The sequence below is a fragment of the Eleutherodactylus coqui genome, chromosome 9 (genome assembly GCF_035609145.1).
Source record: "Eleutherodactylus coqui strain aEleCoq1 chromosome 9, aEleCoq1.hap1, whole genome shotgun sequence".
NCBI classification, from domain to species: domain Eukaryota; kingdom Metazoa; phylum Chordata; class Amphibia; order Anura; family Eleutherodactylidae; genus Eleutherodactylus; species Eleutherodactylus coqui.
The window spans coordinates 98930347-98952758 of NC_089845.1; the positions used below are offsets into that span (position 1 = coordinate 98930347).

General features: G+C 46.1%; 1 protein-coding gene across 1 annotated transcript in view; it reads left to right on the forward strand.

The window, feature by feature from the left end:
• LRP12 (LDL receptor related protein 12) overlaps positions 1-22412 on the forward strand; it is a 56685-nt gene that overhangs the window by 22375 nt on the left and 11898 nt on the right. Inside the window, exons 3-5 of the mRNA XM_066578090.1 lie at positions 12889-12945; positions 17605-17740; positions 20410-20612. Of these exons, the coding sequence (XP_066434187.1) occupies positions 12889-12945; positions 17605-17740; positions 20410-20612 (396 nt within the window). The remainder of the gene's footprint in view (positions 1-12888; positions 12946-17604; positions 17741-20409; positions 20613-22412) is intronic.

Sequence of the window (22412 nt, forward strand, 5' to 3'; positions counted from 1 at the left end):
CAATAGGTGATGGTCACAGCTTATAAGTGCCCAACAGCGTCCTACGGGCTAACGCCCAACTATCACTTCTGTGCTTTACACAGGAGCCATAGTCGTTCAAGTGAGTGGAGGCGGAGCTAGTCGGGGTAATTCTGGTCGCCCGCCTCCGTCCTCTGTAAACATTGAGCGCCTTCTGTTGATGCGGCTCGACAGTCGCTTGGTTTAGTTCTGCTGAAAACAAAGCAGCTCCAACAAGTGCGTGAGTCCCGGCGCAGTGGCCTGTCTGCGGCCGCTCGTGTATGGGACGGTGATGGTGAGAATTAGGGCTATAATCCCCCCCACCCAAATGTAACGGTACCCTTACTGACCGGAGGGAGAGCTGCAGGATTTCAGGATTTTCTTTTTGAATATAAATTGTGATATTGTTCTTTAATTTTATATATTTTTTAAAATTTTCAATGTTTTAAGGTTTTTTTTCGATAAATGAGGGCATTGGTGGCAGTGGGACGAGTATAAATTTTTATATATAGTGGTCACATGGTAGTTTACTCACATGACTGCTGCAGCCAATAAGAAGCCCCAACAGGTGATGTCATCAGTGATGTCCCATAAACCTGCTGGGGCTTCTACATTATAATTGGTTTTAGACAATATATATGAAGAGATATAGAATAAGGGGCTATGCTGACCTAGGAAACATTGATGTAGGGAAATGTAGAGCAATGTGGGACATAGGCAGGGAGGGGTATATAGAGATATGGGAGAGAGGGGATATAGGGAGGGAGGGGTATATAGAGATATGGGAGAGAGGGGATATAGGCAGGGAGGGGTATAGAGAGATATGGGAGAGAGGGGATATAGGCAGGGAGGGGTATAGAGAGATATGGGAGAGAGGGGATATAGGCAGGGAGGGGTATATAGAGAGATATGGGAGAGAGGGGATATAGGCAGGAAGGGGTATATAGAGAGATGGGAGAGGGGGGATATAGGCAGTGAGGGGTATATAGAGATATGGGAGAGAGGGGTTATAGGCAGGGAGGGGTATATAGAGATATGGGAGAGAGGGGGTATAGGGAGGGAGGGGTATATAGAGAGATGGGAGAGAGGGGATATAGGCAGGAAGGGGTATATAGAGAGATGGGAGAGGGGGGATATAGGCAGTGGGGGGTATATAGAGATATGGGAGAGAGGGGGTATAGGCAGGGAGGGGTATATAGAGATATGGGAGAGAGGGGGTATAGGCAGGGAGGGGTATATAGAGAGATGGAAGAGAGGGGGTATAGGGAGGGAGGGGTATATAGAGATATGGGAGAGAGGGGATATAGGCAGGGGGGGTATAGAGAGATATGGGAGAGAGGGGATATAGGCAGGGAGGGGTATATAGAGAGATGGGAGAGGGGGGATATAGGCAGGAAGGGGTATATAGAGAGATGGGAGAGGGGGGATATGGGCAGTGAGGGGTATATAGAGATATGGGAGAGAGGGGGTATAGGCAGGGAGGGGTATATAGAGAGATGGGAGAGAGGGGGTATAGGCAGGGAGGGGTTTATAGAGAGATATGGGAGAGAGGGGATATAGGCAGGGAGGGGTATATAGAGAGATGGGAGAGGGGGGATATAGGCAGGGAGGGGTATATAGAGAGATGGGAGAGGGGGGATATAGGCAGTGAGGGGTATATAGAGATATGGGAGAGAGGGGGTATAGGCAGGGAGGGGTATATAGAGATATGGGAGAGAGGGGGTATAGGGAGGGAGGGGTATATAGAGAGATGGGAGAGGGGATATAGGCAGGGAGGGGTATATAGAGAGATGGGAGAGAGGGGATATAGGCAGGAAGGGGTATATAGAGAGATGGGAGAGGGGGGATATAGGCAGTGGGGGGTATATAGAGATATGGGAGAGAGGGGGTATAGGCAGGGAGGGGTATATAGAGATATGGGAGAGAGGGGGTATAGGCAGGGAGGGGTATATAGAGAGATGGAAGAGAGGGGATATAGGGAGGGAGGGGTATATAGAAATATGGGAGAGAGGGGATATAGGCAGGGGGGGTATAGAGAGATATGGGAGAGAGGGGATATAGGCAGGGAGGGGTATATAGAGAGATGGGAGAGGGGGGATATAGGCAGGAAGGGGTATATAGAGAGATGGGAGAGGGGGGGTATAGGCAGGGAGGGGTTTATAGAGAGATGGGAGAGAGGGGGTATAGGCAGGGAGGGGTTTATAGAGAGATGTGGGAGAGAGGGGATATAGGCAGGGAGGGGTATATAGAGAGATGGGAGAGGGGGGATATAGGCAGGGAGGGGTATATAGAGAGATGGGAGAGGGGGGATATAGGCAGGGAGGGGTATATAGAGAGATGGGAGAGAGGGTATATAGGCAGGGAGGGGTATATAGAGAGATGGGAGAGAGGGGATATAGGCAGGAAGGGCTATAGAGAGATATGGGAGAGAGGGGGTATAGGGAGGGGTATATAGAGATATGGGAGAGAGGGGGTATAGGCAAGGAGGGGTATATAGAGATATGGGAGAGAGGGGGTATAGGCAGGGAGGGGTATATAGAGATATGGGGGAGAGGGGGTATAGGCAGGGAGGGGTATATAGAGATATGGGAGAGAGGGGGTATAGGCAGGGAGGGGTATATAGAGATATGGGGGAGAGGGGGTATAGGCAGGGAGGGGTATATAGAGATATGGGAGAAGAGGGGGTATAGGCAGGGAGGGGTATATAGAGATATGGGAGAGGGGGGGTATAGGCAGGGAGGGGTATATAGAGATATGGGAGAGAGGGGATATAGGCAGGTAGGGGTATATAGAGAGATGGGAGAGAGGGGATATAGGCCGGGAGGGGTATATAGAGAGATGGGAGAGAGGGGATATAGGCAGGGAGGGGTATATAGAGAGATGGGAGAGAGGGGATATAGGCAGGGAGGGGTATATAGAGAGATGGGAGAGAGGGGATATAGGCAGGGAGGGGTATATAGAGAGAGGGGATATAGACAGAGAGGGGTATATAAAGATATGGGGGAGAGGGGATATAGGCAGGGAGGGGTATATAGAGATATGGGAGAGGGGATATAGGCAGGAAGGGGTATAGAGAGATATGGGAGAGAGGGGATATAAGCAGGGAGGGGTATAGAGAGATATGGGGGAGAGGGGGTATAGGCAGGGAGGGGTATATAGAGATATGGGGGAGAGGGGATATAGGCAGGGAGGGGTATATAGAGATATGGGAGAAAGGGGATATAGGCAGGGATGGGTATATAAAGAGATAGGAGAGAGGGGATATAGGCAGGGAGGGGTATATAGAGAGATAGGAGAGAGGGGATATAGGCAGGGATGGGTATATAAAGAGATAGGAGAGAGGGGATATAGGCAGGGAGGGGTATATAGAGAGATGGGAGAGAGGGGATATAGGCAGGGAGGGGTATAGAGAGATATGGGAGAGAGGGGGTATAGGCAGGGAGGGGTATAGAGAGATATGGGAGAGAGGGTATAGGCAGGGAGGGGTATATAGAGATATGGGAGAGAGGGGGTATAGGCAGGGAGGGGTATAGAGAGAGATGGGAGAGAGGGGGTATAGGTAGGGAGGGGTATATAGAGAGATGGGAGAGAGGGGATATAGGCAGGGAGGGGTATATAGAGAGATGGGAGAGAGGGGATATAGGCAGGGAGGGGTATATAGAGAGAGGGGGATATAGGCACGGAGGGGTATAGAGCGATATGGGAGAGGGGGGATATAGGCAGGAAGGGGTATATAGAGATATGGGAGAGAGGGGGTATAGGCAGGGAGGGGTATATAGAGAGATGGGAGAGGGGATATAGGCAGGGAGGGGTATATAGAGAGATGGGAGAGAGGGGATATAGGCAGGAAGGGGTATAGAGAGATATGGGAGAGAGGGGGTATAGGGAGGGGTATATAGAGATATGGGAGAGAGGGGGTATAGGCAAGGAGGGGTAAATAGAGATATGGGAGAGAGGGGGTATAGGCAGGGAGGGGTATATAGAGAGATGGGAGAGGGGATATAGGCAGGGAGGGGTATATAGAGAGATGGGAGAGAGGGGATATAGGCAGGAAGGGGTATAGAGAGATATGGGAGAGAGGGGGTATAGGGAGGGGTATATAGAGATATGGGAGAGAGGGGGTATAGGCAAGGAGGGGTATATAGAGATATGGGAGAGAGGGGGTATAGGCAGGCAGGGAGGGGTATATAGAGATATGGGAGAGAGGGGGTATAGGCAGGGAGGGGTATATAGAGATATGGGAGAGAGGGGGTGCAGGCAGGGAGGGGTATATAGAGATATGGGAGAGAGGGGGTATAGGCAGGGAGGGGTATATAGAGATATGGGAGAGAGGGGGTATAGGCAGGGAGGGGTATATAGAGATATGGGAGAGAGGGGGTATAGGCAGGGAGGGGTATATAGAGATATGGGAGAGAGGGGGTATAGGCAAGGAGGGGTATATAGAGATATGGGAGAGAGGGGGTATAGGCAGGGAGGGGTATATAGAGCTATGGGAGAGGGGGGGTATAGGCAGGGAGGGGTATATAGAGATATGGGAGAGAGGGGATATAGGCAGGGAGGGGTATATAGAGATATGGGAGAGAGGGGATATAGGCAGGGAGGGGTATATAGAGAGATGGGAGAGAGGGGATATAGGCAGGGAGGGGTATATAGAGAGATGGGAGAGGGGATATAGGCAGGGAGGGGTATATAGAGAGATGGGAGAGAGGGGATATAGGCAGGGAGGGGTATATAGAGAGATGGGAGAGAGGGGATATAGACAGAGAGGGGTATATAAAGATATGGGGGAGAGGGGATATAGGCAGGGAGGGGTATATAGAGATATGGGAGAGGGGATATAGGCAGGGAGGGGAGGGGTATAGAGAGATATGGGAGAGGGGATATAAGCAGGGAGGGGTATAGAGAGATATGGGGGAGAGGGGGTATAGGCAGGGAGGGGTATATAGAGATATGGGGGAGAGGGGATATAGGCAGGGAGGGGTATATAGAGATATGGGGGAGAGGGGATATAGGCAGGGAGGGGTATATAGAGATATGGGAGAGAGGGGATATAGGCAGGGAGGGGTATATAGAGAGATAGGAGAGAGGGGATATAGGCAGGGATGGGTATATAAAGAGATAGGAGAGAGGGGATATAGGCAGGGAGGGGTATATAGAGAGATAGGAGAGAGGGGATATAGGCAGGGATGGGTATATAAAGAGATAGGAGAGAGGGGATATAGGCAGGGAGGGGTATATAGAGAGATGGGAGAGAGGGGATATAGGCAGGGAGGGGTATAGAGAGATATGGGAGAGAGGGGTATAGGCAGGGAGGGGTATAGAGAGATATGGGAGAGAGGGGTATAGGCAGGGAGGGGTATAGAGAGATATGGGAGAGAGGGTATAGGCAGGGAGGGGTATAGAGAGAGATGGGAGAGAGGGGGTATAGGCAGGGAGGGGTATATAGAGAGATGGGAGAGGGGATATAGGCAGGGAGGGGTATATAGAGAGATGGGAGAGAGGGGATATAGGCAGGGAGGGGTATATAGAGAGATGGGAGAGAGGGGATATAGGCAGGGAGGGGTATATAGAGAGATGGGAGAGAGGGGATATAGGCAGGGAGGGGTATATAGAGAGATGGGAGAGAGGGGATATAGGCAGGGAGGGGTATATAGAGAGAGGGGATATAGGCAGGGAGGGGTATAGAGCGATATGGGAGAGAGGGGATATAGGCAGGAAGGGGTATAGAGAGATATGGGAGAGAGGGGGTATAGGCAGGGAGGGGTATATAGAGATATGGGAGAGGGGGGGTATAGGCAGGGAGGGTTATATAAAGATATGGGGTAGAGGGGATATAGGCAGGGAGGGGTATATAGAGATATGGGAGAGAGGGGGTATAGGCAGGGAGGGGTATATAGAGATATGGGAGAGGGGGGGTATAGGCAGGGAGGGGTATATAGAGATATGGGGGAGAGGGGATTTAGGCAGGGAGGGGTATATAGAGATATCGGAGAGAGGGGATATAAACAGGGAGGGGTATATAGAGATATGTGAGAGGGGGGTATAGGCAGGGAGGGGTATATAAAGATATGGGGGAGAGGGGATATAGGCAGGGAGGGGTATATAAAGATATGGGGGAGAGGGGATATAGGCAGGGAGGGGTATATAGAGAGATTGGAGAGAGGGGATATAGGCAGGGAGGGATATAGAGAGATATGGGAGAGAGGGGATATAGGCTGGGAGGGGTATAGAGAGATATGGGAGAGGGGATATAAGCAGGGAGGGGTACAGAGAGATATGGGAGAGAGGGGGTATAGGCAGGGAGGGGTATAGAGAGATATGGGAGAGATGGGATATAGGCAGGGAGGGGTATATAGAGATATGGGAGAGATGGGATATAGGCAGGGAGGGGTATATAGAGATATGGGAGAGAGGGGATATAGGCAGGGAGGGGTATATAGAGATGTGGGAGAAAGGGGATATAGGCAGGGAGGGGTATATAGAGATATGGGAGAGGGGATATAGGCAGGGAGGGGTATATAGAGATATGGGAGAGAGGGGATATAGGCAGGGAGGGGTATATAGAGAGATGGGAGAGAGGGGATATAGGCAGGGAGGGGTATATAGAGAGATGGGAGAGAGGGGATATAGGCAGGGAGGGGTACAGAGAGATATGGGAGAGGGGATATAGACAGTAAGGGGTATAGAGAGATATGGGAGAGAGGGGATATAGACAGTAAGGGGTATAGAGAGATATGGGAGAGAGGAGGTATAGGCAGGGAGGGGTATAGAGAGATATGGGAGAGAGGGGGTATAGGCAGGGATGGGTATATAGAGATATGGGAGAGATGGGATATAGGCAGGGAGGGGTATATAGAGATATGGGAGAGAGGGGGTGTAGGCAGGGAGGGGTATATAGAGATATGGGAGAGGGGATATAGGCAGGGAGGGGTATATAGAGATATGGGAGAGAGGGGGTATAGGCAGGGAGGGGTATAGAGATATATTGGAGAGAGGGGATTACATTTTATGTGTCTTTTGTTTTGTACTTTTGCTCTGATTTGTTACATTTTGTAGTTTCCGTCTCTGCCCGTAATTCTTATATTTGCTACCACAGAAAGAAGAATCCCCCCGTTAGTGCCAAGTCTTTGCTTGCTTTTTAAATGTTTAATATTCTGCTTCCAAAGCGGCGGAGCTGACACACTACGCGTTTCATTGCGGGCAGCTGTCTGTCCATATGCAATTCATATTTTTAGCTCTTGGTCCTTTTTGCCAAGAGACGTCTCCTGCTAATACATGGAGCCTCCATGCTGTCTGCGTGAGCCGTCCGTCACATCGTAGTACTTGGCAGTCTTACCTGCGGTATACTCGCACAGCCGAGGGCGATTACAGACTATTAGAACGTCTTTTTGTGTTCCAATACTATGTGCATTTTTTCTGTTTTCGTAGCCGATAAACGTGCAGCTAATCAGGCGATGTGAGATAAAGAAGGGATTAGGAGGTCAGACTTTGTTCCTGGATTCACGTGCAGTTACCCTATTACAGAAAACCAGTCGGCCTCTCCGCAGCCTGCATGGCGGCTGGCAGGCAACAGCCGGTAGTGTCAAACTGCAGCGTTCATGGCAATAAAGTAAGGATTTAGGTTTGGTTTGTACAGTTCTTGCCTGCACTGTGGTTTACACTGGTAGTTGCCGGTCATTTGGTGCACTCCATCAGCCCTTCTGCAGTAGGTCACAGTTGGGTCTCCCTCCTCCGCTGCTATGGATTTTCAGCAAATTCACTGTGGATTTTCCACTGAAGAAAATTTTGAAGAACCTGAACATAGAGGGATTCGTCAGTGGATTAGACATACTGCAGTTCTGTGACCTCCATTAGGAATGGAAGCCAAAAATGCAGAAAGGAGTATTCTCATCTCCAGTATCCCATTGCAGTGTGTTTTCAAAATCTCAAAACCATGTAATCACCCATAAGATGCTTATTTCCAAAGTGCTCCGTTCTTCAGACACTGCAGCTATTGATTCCTCTGGTTGTTTACTGCTTGTGGCCAGTGGAACCGACGGCATCTTCTATGGCCAGAAATAGCAGAGCACAGCAGTCGCCGGTGGCCGGGCCGAAGGCTAGTGATAGAATAGGAACCACTGAGATGACAGACACCCCTTTAAATAGTGCGTCGCGGGAAGGTCACGCTATGCATGCAGATCTGTCAGAACGTGAACTTCTGAAGAAAGACAACCTTGGAGGAAACTGCTTTATGGAAGCGCAAAAGCAAGCAGCAACTAGGAGGATAGCCGAGAAGCTGGAATTGTAAGTGGTTTTAATGCAATGTGCGGATTCCTCAGGTGCGCGGTAGTACAACACACTCCTTGTCTGCCCGAGGGCTGCTGCATTTTTAAACACCTAGCTTATAAAGGATTATGGAATATAGTGCCGCTCCGTTATTCTTCAACCCAGTGTATCAAAAAAGCAGCCACAAGAAGAGAATGTAAACCGCGCCAGCCCTCCCCGGCATCAGACGGCTACATGGGTTTAAAATGTCACATTGAATTTGCATAGTGTGAGTTATTAAGCTGTTTTGGGTCGGGCTTTCCTTCCCATTATCTTGTCCCTGTAAATATTTTATGTAATTGTAATTACCATGAATGTAATTCTAACCGCACGCCGCTATGGGAACTGTCTACATAGAAACTCCCAACTTGGAGCTAGTTTTTTCTTTTTTTTTTTTTTAAAAGAAAGTCTTAGAAACTGGTTTGAAGTGATTTTACGCTCCTCTACTGGGATCAGTACAAGATAAGCGAAGGTCCACATTGGTGTTTTTGGATTCCGGGTATTCTGTTCCATTGTGAAAAAAGGTAAACAAAGTCCACAGCCAGTAGTGATCCGGCCGATAACGGACCGGACCACATTGACTTTAATGGAGTCCGTCTGGCTTTCGTTATGTCCTCTGACGCTTTCTCGGATGATATAGCACTGCGATTTCTCTCACACGGGACAGAAATGCGCATGAGATTTGTTCGTTGCGAGATGCATGAATATGAATCCCATTCTTTTGAATGCGGGAAACAAATCGCAGCAGTCTTTGTTTTCAATGGGTCCGCGGCAGCATCACACCATGTGCTAGGTGCATGCGATACAAGGTTTCCCCATTGAAAACAGTGGAAGAAACCCCGCATTCCTCCAGCTGCGGCAGAGGACTGCTACTTCCCCAAAGTGATATGAGGCGGTTTTGAGATAAAAACGCCTCACGCGGGGAAATCGCATGTTGGCGAGTGCGATATCGGAACGTGATTCACAGCCCGACATCGCACTCGTCCATGTGAAGTTAGCCTAAGTCAGAGTTGCACAACGTCAAATCTCACAACCAAAAAGTCTCTACAACGTAGCTGTGATTTGACTGAAAGAACAGGAAACAAGACGTCTTGGCAATTCTTGTTAGTTTGATGGCAAAATCACATGGATCATAAATCCAACTTTTTAAAATTTTTTAAATTAATTGGCGTGATCAAAGTTGCAACGTAGCCCTAGCCTTACTGACGGATGTGTGGCTCTTCATATGATGTACGTTTTCAGGCATAGATCACGTTCTAGACAAGTATAGTTGCTTCTGCGGAAGGACTTATTCCTACAGCTTTTGTCCTTGCACTAAATATCTTCCTGCCGTCTGGTAAATGTACAAGACACAGTGCTCTGCCTGCTGCCGGGCTTGTCAAACATCCCGAATCTCAAGAGGAATCTATGACTTTGTACATCCTGTTCCTTCACCTTTCTTGACCCTCTTGCTGCACTTCCTCCGTTCCAACTTTAGAGTTAAGCTGAAATCTTACACTTATTATACACGGGCCGGCCCATGTAGAAGATCGATAATTTACTGCAAACATGCCGAGACAAGTTGCTTGAAACTATTATTTCCACGAAGATCGCCGTGTTACGTTATTTATTATGTATGCCGGCTCTCCGTATAAAATGGGTCAACTCTCATGTTCTACAATGCCATTAATATTCCACCAGGTGCAGCCGGTGACGGGTCATCTTGGGAATCTAGGGCTGATGTAAGAGTGCGAGGAGGACTGGTGCTTGACAAAATGTGATGGCTCCAGATGAATCCCTTTTTGGCTCCTGAAGTCACGTACCCGCCCATGTAATACGGCTACGCAGATTGTGGCATGCTCCATTGCTACAGCAACATCACGGATATTCCCTGCACAGCAATACCCCCATCTTCTTCCCTGTTCAGGCATTTGTCTTCCGCCCTTATTTCTAGACAGGAGAGATACTGGAGGCACCTCAGGCTTTTGATCCTTGTGATTGATGGAGGTCTCAGAAGGTGGATCCTCTCCAGTCATAATGTTATGGTATATTCTTGCAACATACAATAAAATGGTGGTGAGCTATGACCATCACATATTGTGAATGTGGGTCATGTTTCCTATATGGGGTAATTTTAAATGAATGGTGCAGAAGTAGAGCTGATTTCTTCATACATGTATTGACATGAGAGAGGTTCTTAGAATGAAGGCAAGCTAAAGACAGTGCAACCCATGCAGATAACCCTAACGTACAGGGTGATGCAAAAAGAAGAATGCAGAAGTAAAGCTGATTTATTTTTATTTTCATACATAAATTGACATCCAACAGCTAAAATGACCTGAAAAGATAGAACTCTTGTAGTTTTTACTGCACCTTGCAGATGTTCCATGTGGGCGCTGTTGGTCGGTAGTCCAGTGCTGCCCAGACGTGTCCTGGCATATCCTCTCTGGATTTCGTCGCAGTGGAGATGTGGTGTTTTAGGTCGTCCAGTGTCACCAATGGTGCAAACGTGGAACATCTGTAAGGTGCAGTAAAAACTTGAAAAGAGTTCTTCTTTTTGTCATTCTGGCTGTTGTACGTCACTTCATGTATGAAAAAATCAACTTTCCTTCTGCCCCATTCTTCTTGAACCCTAGAGGTATAGTGAAACAGAAGGTTGATGGGTGGTTATGCCAAATAACTTTGCTGAAGTGCTGCCAGTCCAGGTATACACCACACTGTAGAATGGGGCGTGGAGGCAACCACAAAGAAATGCCCAGAAAAACTTTTGCCAACTTTTTGAAAGAAAAATAAATTGTGAAGTTGCCTCATCAGTTTGTTGAAGAACCATCATTTTGAGGCCACATGGCTCCTCCTCGGAGCTGTTCTGTCCACGGTTGTGGCTAGAGATCCAAGATAAGCTGCACATTGTTTTTATTTTTGTTTTACTGATTTAGGAAGAGCAAGGTGACGCCTCGAAACTCGTTATGTATGCTGGTGGTTCAATTAATTGATGAGTCAGGTTCACTTCAGGACTTGTTTTTCATCTGAAGAAAAGCTGCACCAAGACCCGGCCTTCTAAAGGTGGTCTTACACCAGCCGATACTCGTCTAGATTGCGGTGGTTATCGTTCAGTGTAAATGCATGCACCGACTGCGCGACAAATGAGAAATTCAGTTTCTGCATGCTGGAAACCGAACAATAAATTAGTCAGCGTACACGGGCAATCCTTCACTTATGAACGACTGCCTGCTTACTGTGAATGGAGGTGGGTGGGGAGGTTGGAACGATCACCGGCCCACTCCGCCTCCATTCACTAGCAATAATCGTTCCTGTGTAGAGTCGCATAAAAATTTATTGTTGGAGCGACCTGACTAGCATGTTGCACCCAACAAGTTGTCTCGCCCAAAAGCACATTTTAGCATTTAGCTTGTAGTTAGACTATTAATGTATAACTTGACAATCGTTGGCCTATCCGCATGATAGCTCATCAATAGTAGATCAGTGAGGGTTCCCCTTCCAGGATCCTTGCTGATCAGCAGTTCACCGAAAAAGTGTGCTCATGCACAAAGCTGATTTCTGCAGGAAGCAGACAGCTCTCTTCTCACTGCAGTGGCCTGACCTGGTATTGCAGGCAAAGTTTTCATTGAAGTGAATGGGGACACAGCTTGCAATACAAAGCCTGGCCACTGCAGTGAGAACAGATCTGTCTGCTTCCTGCAGAAATCAGCTCAAAGCATGAACACACTGGTCCAGCAAACAGCTGATCAGCTGAGATTCCGGGCAACGAACCTCCACTGATCTACTATCGATGACCTATCTCGCAGATACAACTGGCCAATCCCTTTTAATGGTCAGCGTAAATACTGCAGGACTTTTTTTTTTTAATAAAGGGAACCTGGTATATCACCTTTTGAGCCTCATAAGCTAATTTTTATGTGGCTCAAAGGTGAATGGAATGGAAATCGCGGGGGGCTGCGTTTCATACTCGCTGGCCACCTCATTCCTGTGCTGGGTCCCTGCAGAGTTGGCGTACAGACGTAGCTTGACTCTTTTCAGACAGCTTTGTGCACTGCATGTGCCACCTTGCCTGAGATGTAATTAACAGCTTTAAGAGAAATACCTTGCAGCAGTCTCATGGACACAATGGACAGGGGGTACCCATCGACTACCATGGTAGTGTCGTGGGGATACTCTTAGACCTGTGCAGTGAGGGGGAGGAGGTGAACTGTGACTTCCAGTTTTCTGAATGGTGGATCAGTGTTGTTTCTATATATAGGTGTTATCTTTCACTAAAACCCTGTCTGTGATTACAACTAAATGACTACTGAAAAGAACAAGAGGTATCCGATCACTATTGGGCTTAATGGTCAGTGTGAGAAATGCGGGAGAATTTTTCTAATTTTGTAAAATCTACTTCGTTACATCAAAGACTGGAAAAATCACCAAAAGTGCTAAAATGTTTAACATTAAAATCTTGATTTATACAAAAGCTCTTCTACTGATAACACGTTCTCTTTAAGAGCGGACTAAACAGATTGTGTTTTTTTTCACATCCGATTGCAACGACCAGTACTGCATGAAATTCATAATTTTCACATTTTTAATTTTTTTTTTTTTCCCCTCTAGAATACGGCACCCATGCTGAGCGCTCGGAAAATGTTCACCTTCCAGGGCTCCCACTGGGTAAGTGATTAAAAAATATAATGACTGAGTACATTGTATGCACCCGCCAAAAGAAAAAGTGCCACTTGCCCAAAACAGGAGCGTTTTGTCCTATAAATAGGCGCTCGGTTCTGGTTTATTGCTGCATGTAATGTAAGAAATTAAGCGGCTGAATTCAGAAAATATTCAGAAAAGATTAAAGTGACATCTGCCTCGCTCTGAGCAGATTTCACTTAACTAAATCGACTGCCTAATTTCCTGCCTACGTAAACCCGGCATTAGCTGGCTGTTGGGAATGTGTTTGTATTCAGTGATTCCATGAAATGAGAATTGTTGGTGGGTGCTCTGACGGCGCAGCGGCGGAGGCCGTTACTTGGTTACCGAATCAAGGCTAAATAAACTTTCAGCGTACAGATATAGATTTGTTACCTTTCCCCCATTTTAATGCTGGTGGAATCGTTTTTTTTTTGCCTGTTTTATGCATAATTCGTTCTTATGTTACGGAGCGACTGTATAATTAATCGCTCATGTTTTATTTATGTGGCTTTTTCGCAAAACCTCTTAACACAACGTCTAATACAATCCTGCAAAGTAAAGGAATGGCATCGGCGGAGAATCAGGGACGCTGGTTGTCTGATAATCCAGAATATATGATGGTGCAGGGCCTACAGTTCCTAGTGATGCCGGATTAACCCTTTAACGACAGGGTTTTTTTTGTTTTGTTTTTGTTTTGTTTTTTTAAATTTCCTTGATTTTTTGATCTTATTTCATAGTGGTTTTTTTTTCCCAAATTCTTTTTCTAATTTTGCCATAGCAGGGCTCGTTTCTTGGTGAGGAGAGTTGTATTATTAGTAGTATAATTTAATGTACACTATATTGTACGTAAGAGTTTTAAAAATCAAGTGGGTTGTACAGAGGGGGGTGGGGACACAATTGTGCCTTTTTTTTAATTTTTGTTTTTAGGTTTTGTTTCTACAGCATTCACAGCGGCAAGAATAACAAGTTAGCCTTTAGGGTGCATTCACATAGGCGTCGACGAAATCGCGCTCTGAAACTTGCAATTCCGGGTGGGAGCATATTTTTTGCGTAAAAATTTTTTTTTTTTAATTCATAAGTACTTCCGATATTTCAGTGGTTAAAAATCACATTGTACTTGCATGCAAATCGCAGGGTATACAAGTTCAATTAGTTTTTTTTTGTTTTTGTTTTTTTTCTGAAGATCCTGCACATAATAATGGGCAATTCCTTGTGAGATCACCCAAAAATAGGACATGCAGCAATTTTCTTTTTCTTCAGTCTCGCAGTATCGCTCATGTAACTAAACGCATTAAAATCAATGTGTTATTTCAAGCTCTAACTCTGTCCGTATCGCTATCGGGCGGAACTCACACCTGAAAAGCACCCATGCGAATGCACCGTTATTCTGTGGTGTGGTGATACCATGGTGATACCAAGATGTGAGGGCTCGTTTTCTGTGATACAACCTGTAGTCTTTGTTCGTACTATTTTGGGGTGCATAAGACTTTTTAATCATTTTCTATTAAGTTTTTTGCTTTGTTTTTGTTTGTTTTTTTTCTAGAAGACTGCCCAAAAAAAAAGCAATCCTGGTATTAAGCATACTCTGCGGGCCGAGCAGGTTCTTCACACATTTAAGAGTGGCATTTTTTTTTTAAGCGCCACATACTTAACATCTAGAGTATATTATATTCCTTTAATCCGGCATCCAGTAGTTTTCTAATGTATACACAACCAACCCCTCCACTGTATACCACTGTATATCACAGGCTTAGCACAAATGATCTTCCCGCTGCCAGCCCCTTAGAACTCCCATTTAATGACCCTCAGATACATAAATTTGATTTCAATATAAGCATGACATCTGAAATGTTTTCCCCATCAGAGGTGATCAGTGTGCCCCCCCTTTGTCACTCCACACATGGAGCCTGTAGATAGGTTCTGCCATACATGATATAGCGAATGATGACTGACTGATGCAATGGCTTCAGGGATGACGCAGATCATGGTGGAAGAAAAAATGCCCAAAGTGTAAGGTCCGGGGAATGTGGGAGACAAGGAAGACGTTCACCATAGTCACCACCTGCACGGCTAATCCACCTGTTTGGTAGTCGCCGCTCACTTCTGACTTGTGATAATTTGGGAGATAAAACCTGTGACTTTCTGTTCTCACTGCGGCAGAAGCCATCTCTGTAGCATCCAGGTATGAAATCACCGGGATTGTTTCTTCATGGAAAAAGGGGCCGTACACATTCCTACAGGTTATAGCACAAAATACATTCACCTTGGGGGAGTCGCCTATACGCTCCACATAGACAGGTGGTTTCCCTTGCTCACATTCTGACATTACGTTTGGTAACTGCGCCAGAAAGGTAGAAGGTGGCTTCATCCCTTAAGACTCCGTGACGCCGTCTTTTTCCATTACAGTTCACACACTCTTGCATAAAGAACGTCACCACGTTTTGTCCGGTAACAATCAGTAGGGATAACATCGCAAACGTTTGCGCGGAGTCTTCCAAGCAGTTGGCGGCGGGGCGTCCAATTCTCTACTGACGGGATTTCTGAGGAGTTTGTGTGAAACTTGCAGGGACGCGCTCCACTATTTCCACGCTTACTGGTGGACGGCCGGATGATGCCACCTTTTTCCTTAAAATTGCACTACCGCTTACGACCTGTGCCCTCTTGGGGGAATCTTCAACAAGCGTTCGAAAATGACATTGCACACGTAACAAACTTGGAAGACCTGCAAATCAAGGGACATAAAACGCTCTCCTGCCTTTGTTGGCACCTATTTTGTCACATATACTCCTACGAATACAGCAGAATAAAGCTTTATGGGCCTCATTTAGCAAAACTATCTAACAGTAAGAAGGTCTTTGTTGCCCACAGCAGCCAATCACAGAGCAGCTTTCATTTTACCTCAGCACCTTTTGAAACAAAAGCTGCGCTGTGATTTGTTGCTATGGGCAAAGCTTTGCTGTTAGTTTTGCTAAATTAAACTTTTTGAGTTTCTGTTAATATATCAAATTTCTATATCGTAGGGTCATTAAACAGGAGTTATGAGGGGTCTCGCCTCCGGAGGATCATCTATAATAACCCGGTATATAGCTGTAGACGACGTCCATAAGCCCCCATGTTTATCGCACATGTACAGCTTTCTATTCCTTGCTCCTACTGGGGGCCTCCACGTAGAATAACGCAGTCAGATCTAGTAAATACAGATGTATATCGCCCTCACGCGAGGGGCACAACAGTCGTGACTGCGAAACCAGGCTGCAGCTGGCCTTGGACAGTACATGGCCATACATTGGCGAGTCCCACTAATCATCCGTAGAGCGTATGAATTATAATTCTGCATGTAGGAAAAAAATTGCGCCATATAGGCGAGGCTGCACATCCCCTCTAGTGAATGGGACGCTTGGCTGGTGCGGATTTGCGGTGCCATCCACATCAAAATTCTGCAGAGGTTTCTGCGGATTCCTCACCAGCCAAGTGCCCCCTTTTACTTGAGCGGAAGTGAGATGTCCCTTCTTGACACAGGCTTGTATGCTGCACATCTGTATACAGATTTCCACCTTTTCAATGCGCAAAAGAGCAAATCCGAGGGGGAAATATGAATATGCGGCTAAGGGCTCATTAACACGGGCGTATTCTGTTTCAATCCGTGAACATTTTCTGTACTAAAACACTGTGTATTTATTGTGCTTTTCATGCTCGCAGGAAGACCCCACTGATTAGATGCGTAAATACGCAGTGCATTGCCGCACATCATACATATTCACCACATATTTACACGATCACAGGGACTGTAATGGGCTATTGTATTCCGTAATATGGGACATGATGCTCACACCCCCTCCCCCATGCACATAAATACTTCATTAAACATACGCCTGAATACCTCAATGCAAATCAGTGGGGTTTCAGCTCTCCGTATTAGGTCCCATACCCACGACCAGGGTTTCACAGCGTATTACTTGTGCGTTGCACACATGCGTGATACACGGTGAATGCGGGCAATGAAGGTCAATGGACTTTCATTATTCTGTGGAAACTGCATTTACATACGCAAGAAAACAGAGCAGGGAATTTGGGAATAAAAAACATCACACTGCGAACGTCCGACATCAGCTTCCCGGGCATGCGCAGTGCAATACTCAGCCCATACACATTCTCTGTTGGCGGAGCATACTGGCTGCAATGTGTAACACGCCACGGTAGACCCGCGTCATTTTACACATACACCCATGGGCATGAGCTCTTAGGTGCATGAAAATACACATATAGCCCAGAGCGCAAATATTCCATGTGAGCGCGGCCTGCAAGCTATGCCTTTTAGAGGCTGAATCTGTGCAGAAAAGGCCAACATGGATTCTGCAGTGTGAACACAAACTTAGGAGGTGTTGACTAACTTTTTTTTTGCGTTTGTCAAGCACTGAGTGTCTTCTACCTGTAACATGGCGTGCTACACCGCACAGCAGGCCTTGTAATGAGGCTTACAGTGCCATCTGCTGGCATACAGGAGACTTGCACTGGAACACTCTGATCAGTAATAAACCTTTTGCTCCATGATTTTATCTCCCCCAGCCGTCCTGTCGCTGCAGAAACAGATTACCTGTCACCGTAATTAAAGGAAGATCTATTTTCTTGTCTCCCTGTTTGTAGGTTGTGGAGGGATTCCTGAACAGATTAGACAACCAAGTGGTATCATCACCAGTCCAGGATGGCCTATAGAATACCCGTCCAGAATAAATTGTAGTTGGTACATCCATGCCAACCCAGGAGAAACCATCACAATCAGGTATGTAGTGTGCCCGTATGGTCCAGCTTGTAGGGCATCTTCTGCAATTACTTGGTCATCTAATCCCTTGTAAGGAGTTGGCGTGTGTTCTGCTCATGACCCATACAGCCCCTTCTAAGGGACAACGGAAGCGTATTGTGTTTTGCATTTATATAGGGGTGGAGGCTGCCTTTCTGCCGTATACGAGGGGTGGAGGCTGCCTTTCTAAGTGCACCTTTAAAAGCAAAACTTTTAATTTGTCAGTTTTGCTCAGTGGTGGTCCAGCTGCTGAGACCTAGCAGATCGGTGAATGAATAAGTTGCAGCGCTTGAACGAGCACGGTGCCCATTTGGCTGGCACCGTGCTCGACTTTGCAGCTGCAGTTGGACGCATAGTCCTGTCTGCAGCTCCTTCATTTCAGCCATCAACAGTCAGACCCCTACTGATTAAAAAAAAATAAAAATTGACGTGCCACTCTCAAGTGTCAAAAACTTGTAATTTTATTTTTATTTATTTATTTTTTTTTAGAAGTGTGGCTGCTTTTTAACCCCTTCCCCTCAGCATTATGTCCTAACTGCGTATGCCACATGCAGTTTGGATGTATATAGAAGTCCACTGCTTATGCTGTTTATGCTAAGCCCGCGTCATACCCGTCAGGTATTGCCATTCTTTGACAGCAGCCCATAACAGCCGTATTGGTTATCTGTAAAGAAAGAGGGCAGACATCCGCTTTAGGCTGCCTCCCCATGGGCGACACCATATGGATGCGAGAAAATTGCAGTGATATTGCATCGCTGGTCCATGCGATATCCCTGTGTTTTCTTGCGACAATTTTGTGTCACTATGAAGTCGTATGACGATTTTCAGGGTGGGTTCGAAATATAAGCCCTACCCTGGAAATACGCCCTAGCTGCATTAAAAAAACACATCACCTAAGAAGCTCTGTCAGCACCGCTGCATCTTCTCATTGAATGGCTGTGATTGGTCCATCGAGTGCCGGTCAGATGCAGTGCTTCCTGGAGGCGGGGATTTACAAATCCCTGACCAGGGTGAAACGCCTGAAGACAAGTGCCTGGACCGGGGAGAAGACACGCCTGAGCTGACAGCGCTTTTAGGTGACTTGTGGTTTTTTTTTGATGCAGCTAGGACTTAGTTTAGGGCTTTTACAGTACGATTTCCTACTGTAAAAGTTTCAACATCGCACCACACGAAAACCGCGTTTTCATGCGATGCAGCACATAGGAAGGCTCCATAGGGAAACATGAGCTACAAAAAAAAAAACGCAAATCACAGCTGTATAGAGCATGCCACAATTTTGTATTCTCGCAATGTCGCCGGCTACAAAACATCGCTTGTGTGGAAGAACCAATAGGAAAGCATGGGCTCTACATATATGCGATTTGTAGCACTGTCACATTGTGACAATCGCCCGTGTGGAAGCAGCGTTAACGTCTGTCCGGAAAGATGTAGTATTGAAGCATTAAAAACTTGAAGAGTTCCTCCTATCTGCTCATGACATTCTGGCTGTTGTATACCAAGTCACGTATCAAGAAATCAACTTTACCTTTTGCGCCATTCTTTTGAATCGTCCTGCATAATCTTGAGACACAGAGTTGTAGAAGACTGAAGACTGCTACAAATTTCCAGACTTCCAGCTAAAGTTGCCTTTACTTGCTAAAGGGGTTAAATTTTGCCCTAGTAGAGAGTGACACAGCATATCTATCCGAATGCGCATGTATGTGTGCCCACCAACGGTCTCCAGTGCCCACGTGTCAGATAGCGGTGGCTCTCACATGGGCATGCCCGAGAAGTGCGGACTCCTTGGGGGGGATCAGGAAGATGACTGTATTTAAAGCATTAGTTTTACACAATTGTAAGACCACTACCTGTCTCCTGACCTCCACACACCTACCAGGGGGCCCCTTACAGACATCAGCCTATCCTGATCTGTCATTCAGATCTAGGTCCTTTCTAGCATTTTGCAAAATATTAACCCCTTTGTTGCTAGAAGCATGTCCGTCTTTTCCTGTAGTATGTTAAAGGAGTTGTCCGGTTACCAGACAATTTAAATTTTTTTTAAATTATAGGTGCGAATGTGTTTAAAACAAGCAGTACTTACCCGTCCTCAGCCCCAATGATCCAGCGCTGCATCCCCGCTGTGGTCCTGGTCTTTGCTGTGTAAAAGCTACCATCTGACTGCTGCAGTCAATCGGAGGTTGCAGAGATCACAAGCCGTTCTCCCAGCATTACTGCTCACATGCTCGTAGCCGTGGTGCCAGGAGAACATTACATGACCACTGCGGCCTCTGATTAGCTGCAGAGGTCAGGTGGTATCCAAACTGAGACCATGAGGTCTGCAGCACTGGATCACCGGGGAAGTGGGCGGGTCTTACTGTCCTAACGCATCAGAACGTATGTTTAAAAAAACAACTGGCGCCAACTGGACAAGCTCTTTGGATATACTGGATTGCTGAATTTTTCTCAGGGTGAGCACCACTTATTTTCTATCTGCTATTCGTTCGCTCCGTAATCCCAGCTCTAAACCGAAATCGGCCATAACCCTGAGGCTTTTGTTATGCTTGTGATGCATTATTTCCAGCATGTTACAATATATAAAATATCCATAAAATATTTGAGCATCCTTTTTAATTATCGCTTTTAGTATATTTAATTGTTTTTGTTTGTTTCAGTTTTCAAGAGTTTGACCTCCAGGGATCTGCCACCTGCAACTTCGACTGGTTATCCATAGGTCCAACTCAAAACTCTGACGGGGCCAAGGCGTGTGGCTCTGCAATCCCCGCACCATATACCTCCTCACAAGACCATTTATGGATCAAGTTTCATGCAGATGACCGCATTTCAAGGAAAGGATTCCGCCTGTCCTATGCTGCTGGTATGTCCTGAAGTAATATGTGAAGTCGGGTGGCTTGTACATTATTAGGGAAGATTCTGCTTCATATCGCGGTTTACTGTAGCAGAGATGTGGTAGAATACACATAGCTAGGGTCAGAGTTGTTTGGTGCTGTGTGACCTTAAAGGGGTTGTCCCACTTTTAACTGTGTTGCTGCAAGAACCAGATAGCTCCATACATTGCACAGTGGACCAAGTTGGTATTGAGGATTGAGTCCTGTTGAAGTGAACTAATCCAGGCCACTGAACAACAAACAGTTATCTGGTTCTTGCAGTAAAAAAAAAGATAGAAGTGGGACAACCCCCTTAATACTATATAGGACATAAACATGCAGTCTGTGCCATCTACAGCAGGAGCTAGCTGTGACTGACAGATGGCCACCCTCTGCAACAGCAGGGATTGATGGAAACGCTGATCCCTGCTGTTAACCCTTTACATGCTGCAATCAGTGTTGTTCAGGGCATTAAAGGTTTTTCAGAGGTAGCATTGCCTGGCGTCCGGATGTGCCATGGCATACGATCGCTAGCAATAGTGATAATGCATTGCAGTACAGACGTACTGCAGTGTATTATCGTAGCGATTTGTACGTTCAAGTACCCTATAGTGACATAAGTCTGGTTGAAATAAAAGCATTTGTGCCCACTTCCAGCCCACCCACCCCCCTTTTTTGTATTGCTACGTCTGTAACAACCTGTACAATAAATTGAATACACCCTTTATCCTTCACGGCAATAACCGTAAGTTAGAGACAGGGCTAATGCAAATTAGTAATTAAAGTAGTGAAAAAAGCCACATGTACCCCAAAATGGTATTGATAAAAGCTACAGTTCGTCATGCAAAAAAAACAACTCATTGAACTTTGAAAGCAGCGATACAAAAATTTTTTCCAAAAAAGTGTTTTCATTGTTCAAAAGTGAAAAAACCTAAAAAAGAATATATATTATGAGTTTGGTATTGTCATAATCGTACTACGGTAGCTTCTAGAAAAAAATTATGATGTAATTAATGCTGCAGAATTTACGCTTAAAAAAAAAATCTAAAAAAATGGCTGAATTATATGTACCCAGAAAATGGTACCAGTGAAAACTAAATTGTTGTCGCACAAAAATCAAGCCCTTCTATGGCCATGTAGGGACTAAAAAAAAAATGTTACAGCTTTTGAAAAGTGGAGATGAAAATCCCACCAAAAATCGTTGCATCACTAAGCCCAAAATAGGACTGTCACTAAGGGGTTAATGACTCGAATTTGAGGTTTACTACCCAAAGATATTTTTCAGAGGAGCCGATTTATCATCTGATTAAGTGGATGACGTCCTTGTTCGCTCCCGTGCAGCCCTCTTACACGGGCAGATACATCGTTGGCTCCTCCAGAATCGCCCAGTCTTCCACATACGCTGTATAAGCGAATGAGAGGCAGTAAACGAGCTCTGTTTTAATTGAAGCATAAGTGAACGAACCAACCATGATTTTTACGCCTGCTTAGAATTAACGGAGAGCAAAAAGCGAATGATGATCGTTCGTTGTTGGCTGACTTTTAGACCAAACGATTTATTGTTCACTTTCTATAAAGCCCCCTTGCACAGCTCTTGTCCACAACGGTCCTGCGTGGTTGCTATCTATGAGATAGATCGAAGATCTTGGCAGAGACCACATTGCAGTTTTCTGCAACTCCCATTATTCCTACTGAATGTGGCTTTAGGGAATCTTCACAGATAGTGGAATTGGCTGAGGGAAATCTGCAGGCGCTTACATCATCTCCTCTGCGCTGCGGGAAGCGACCAT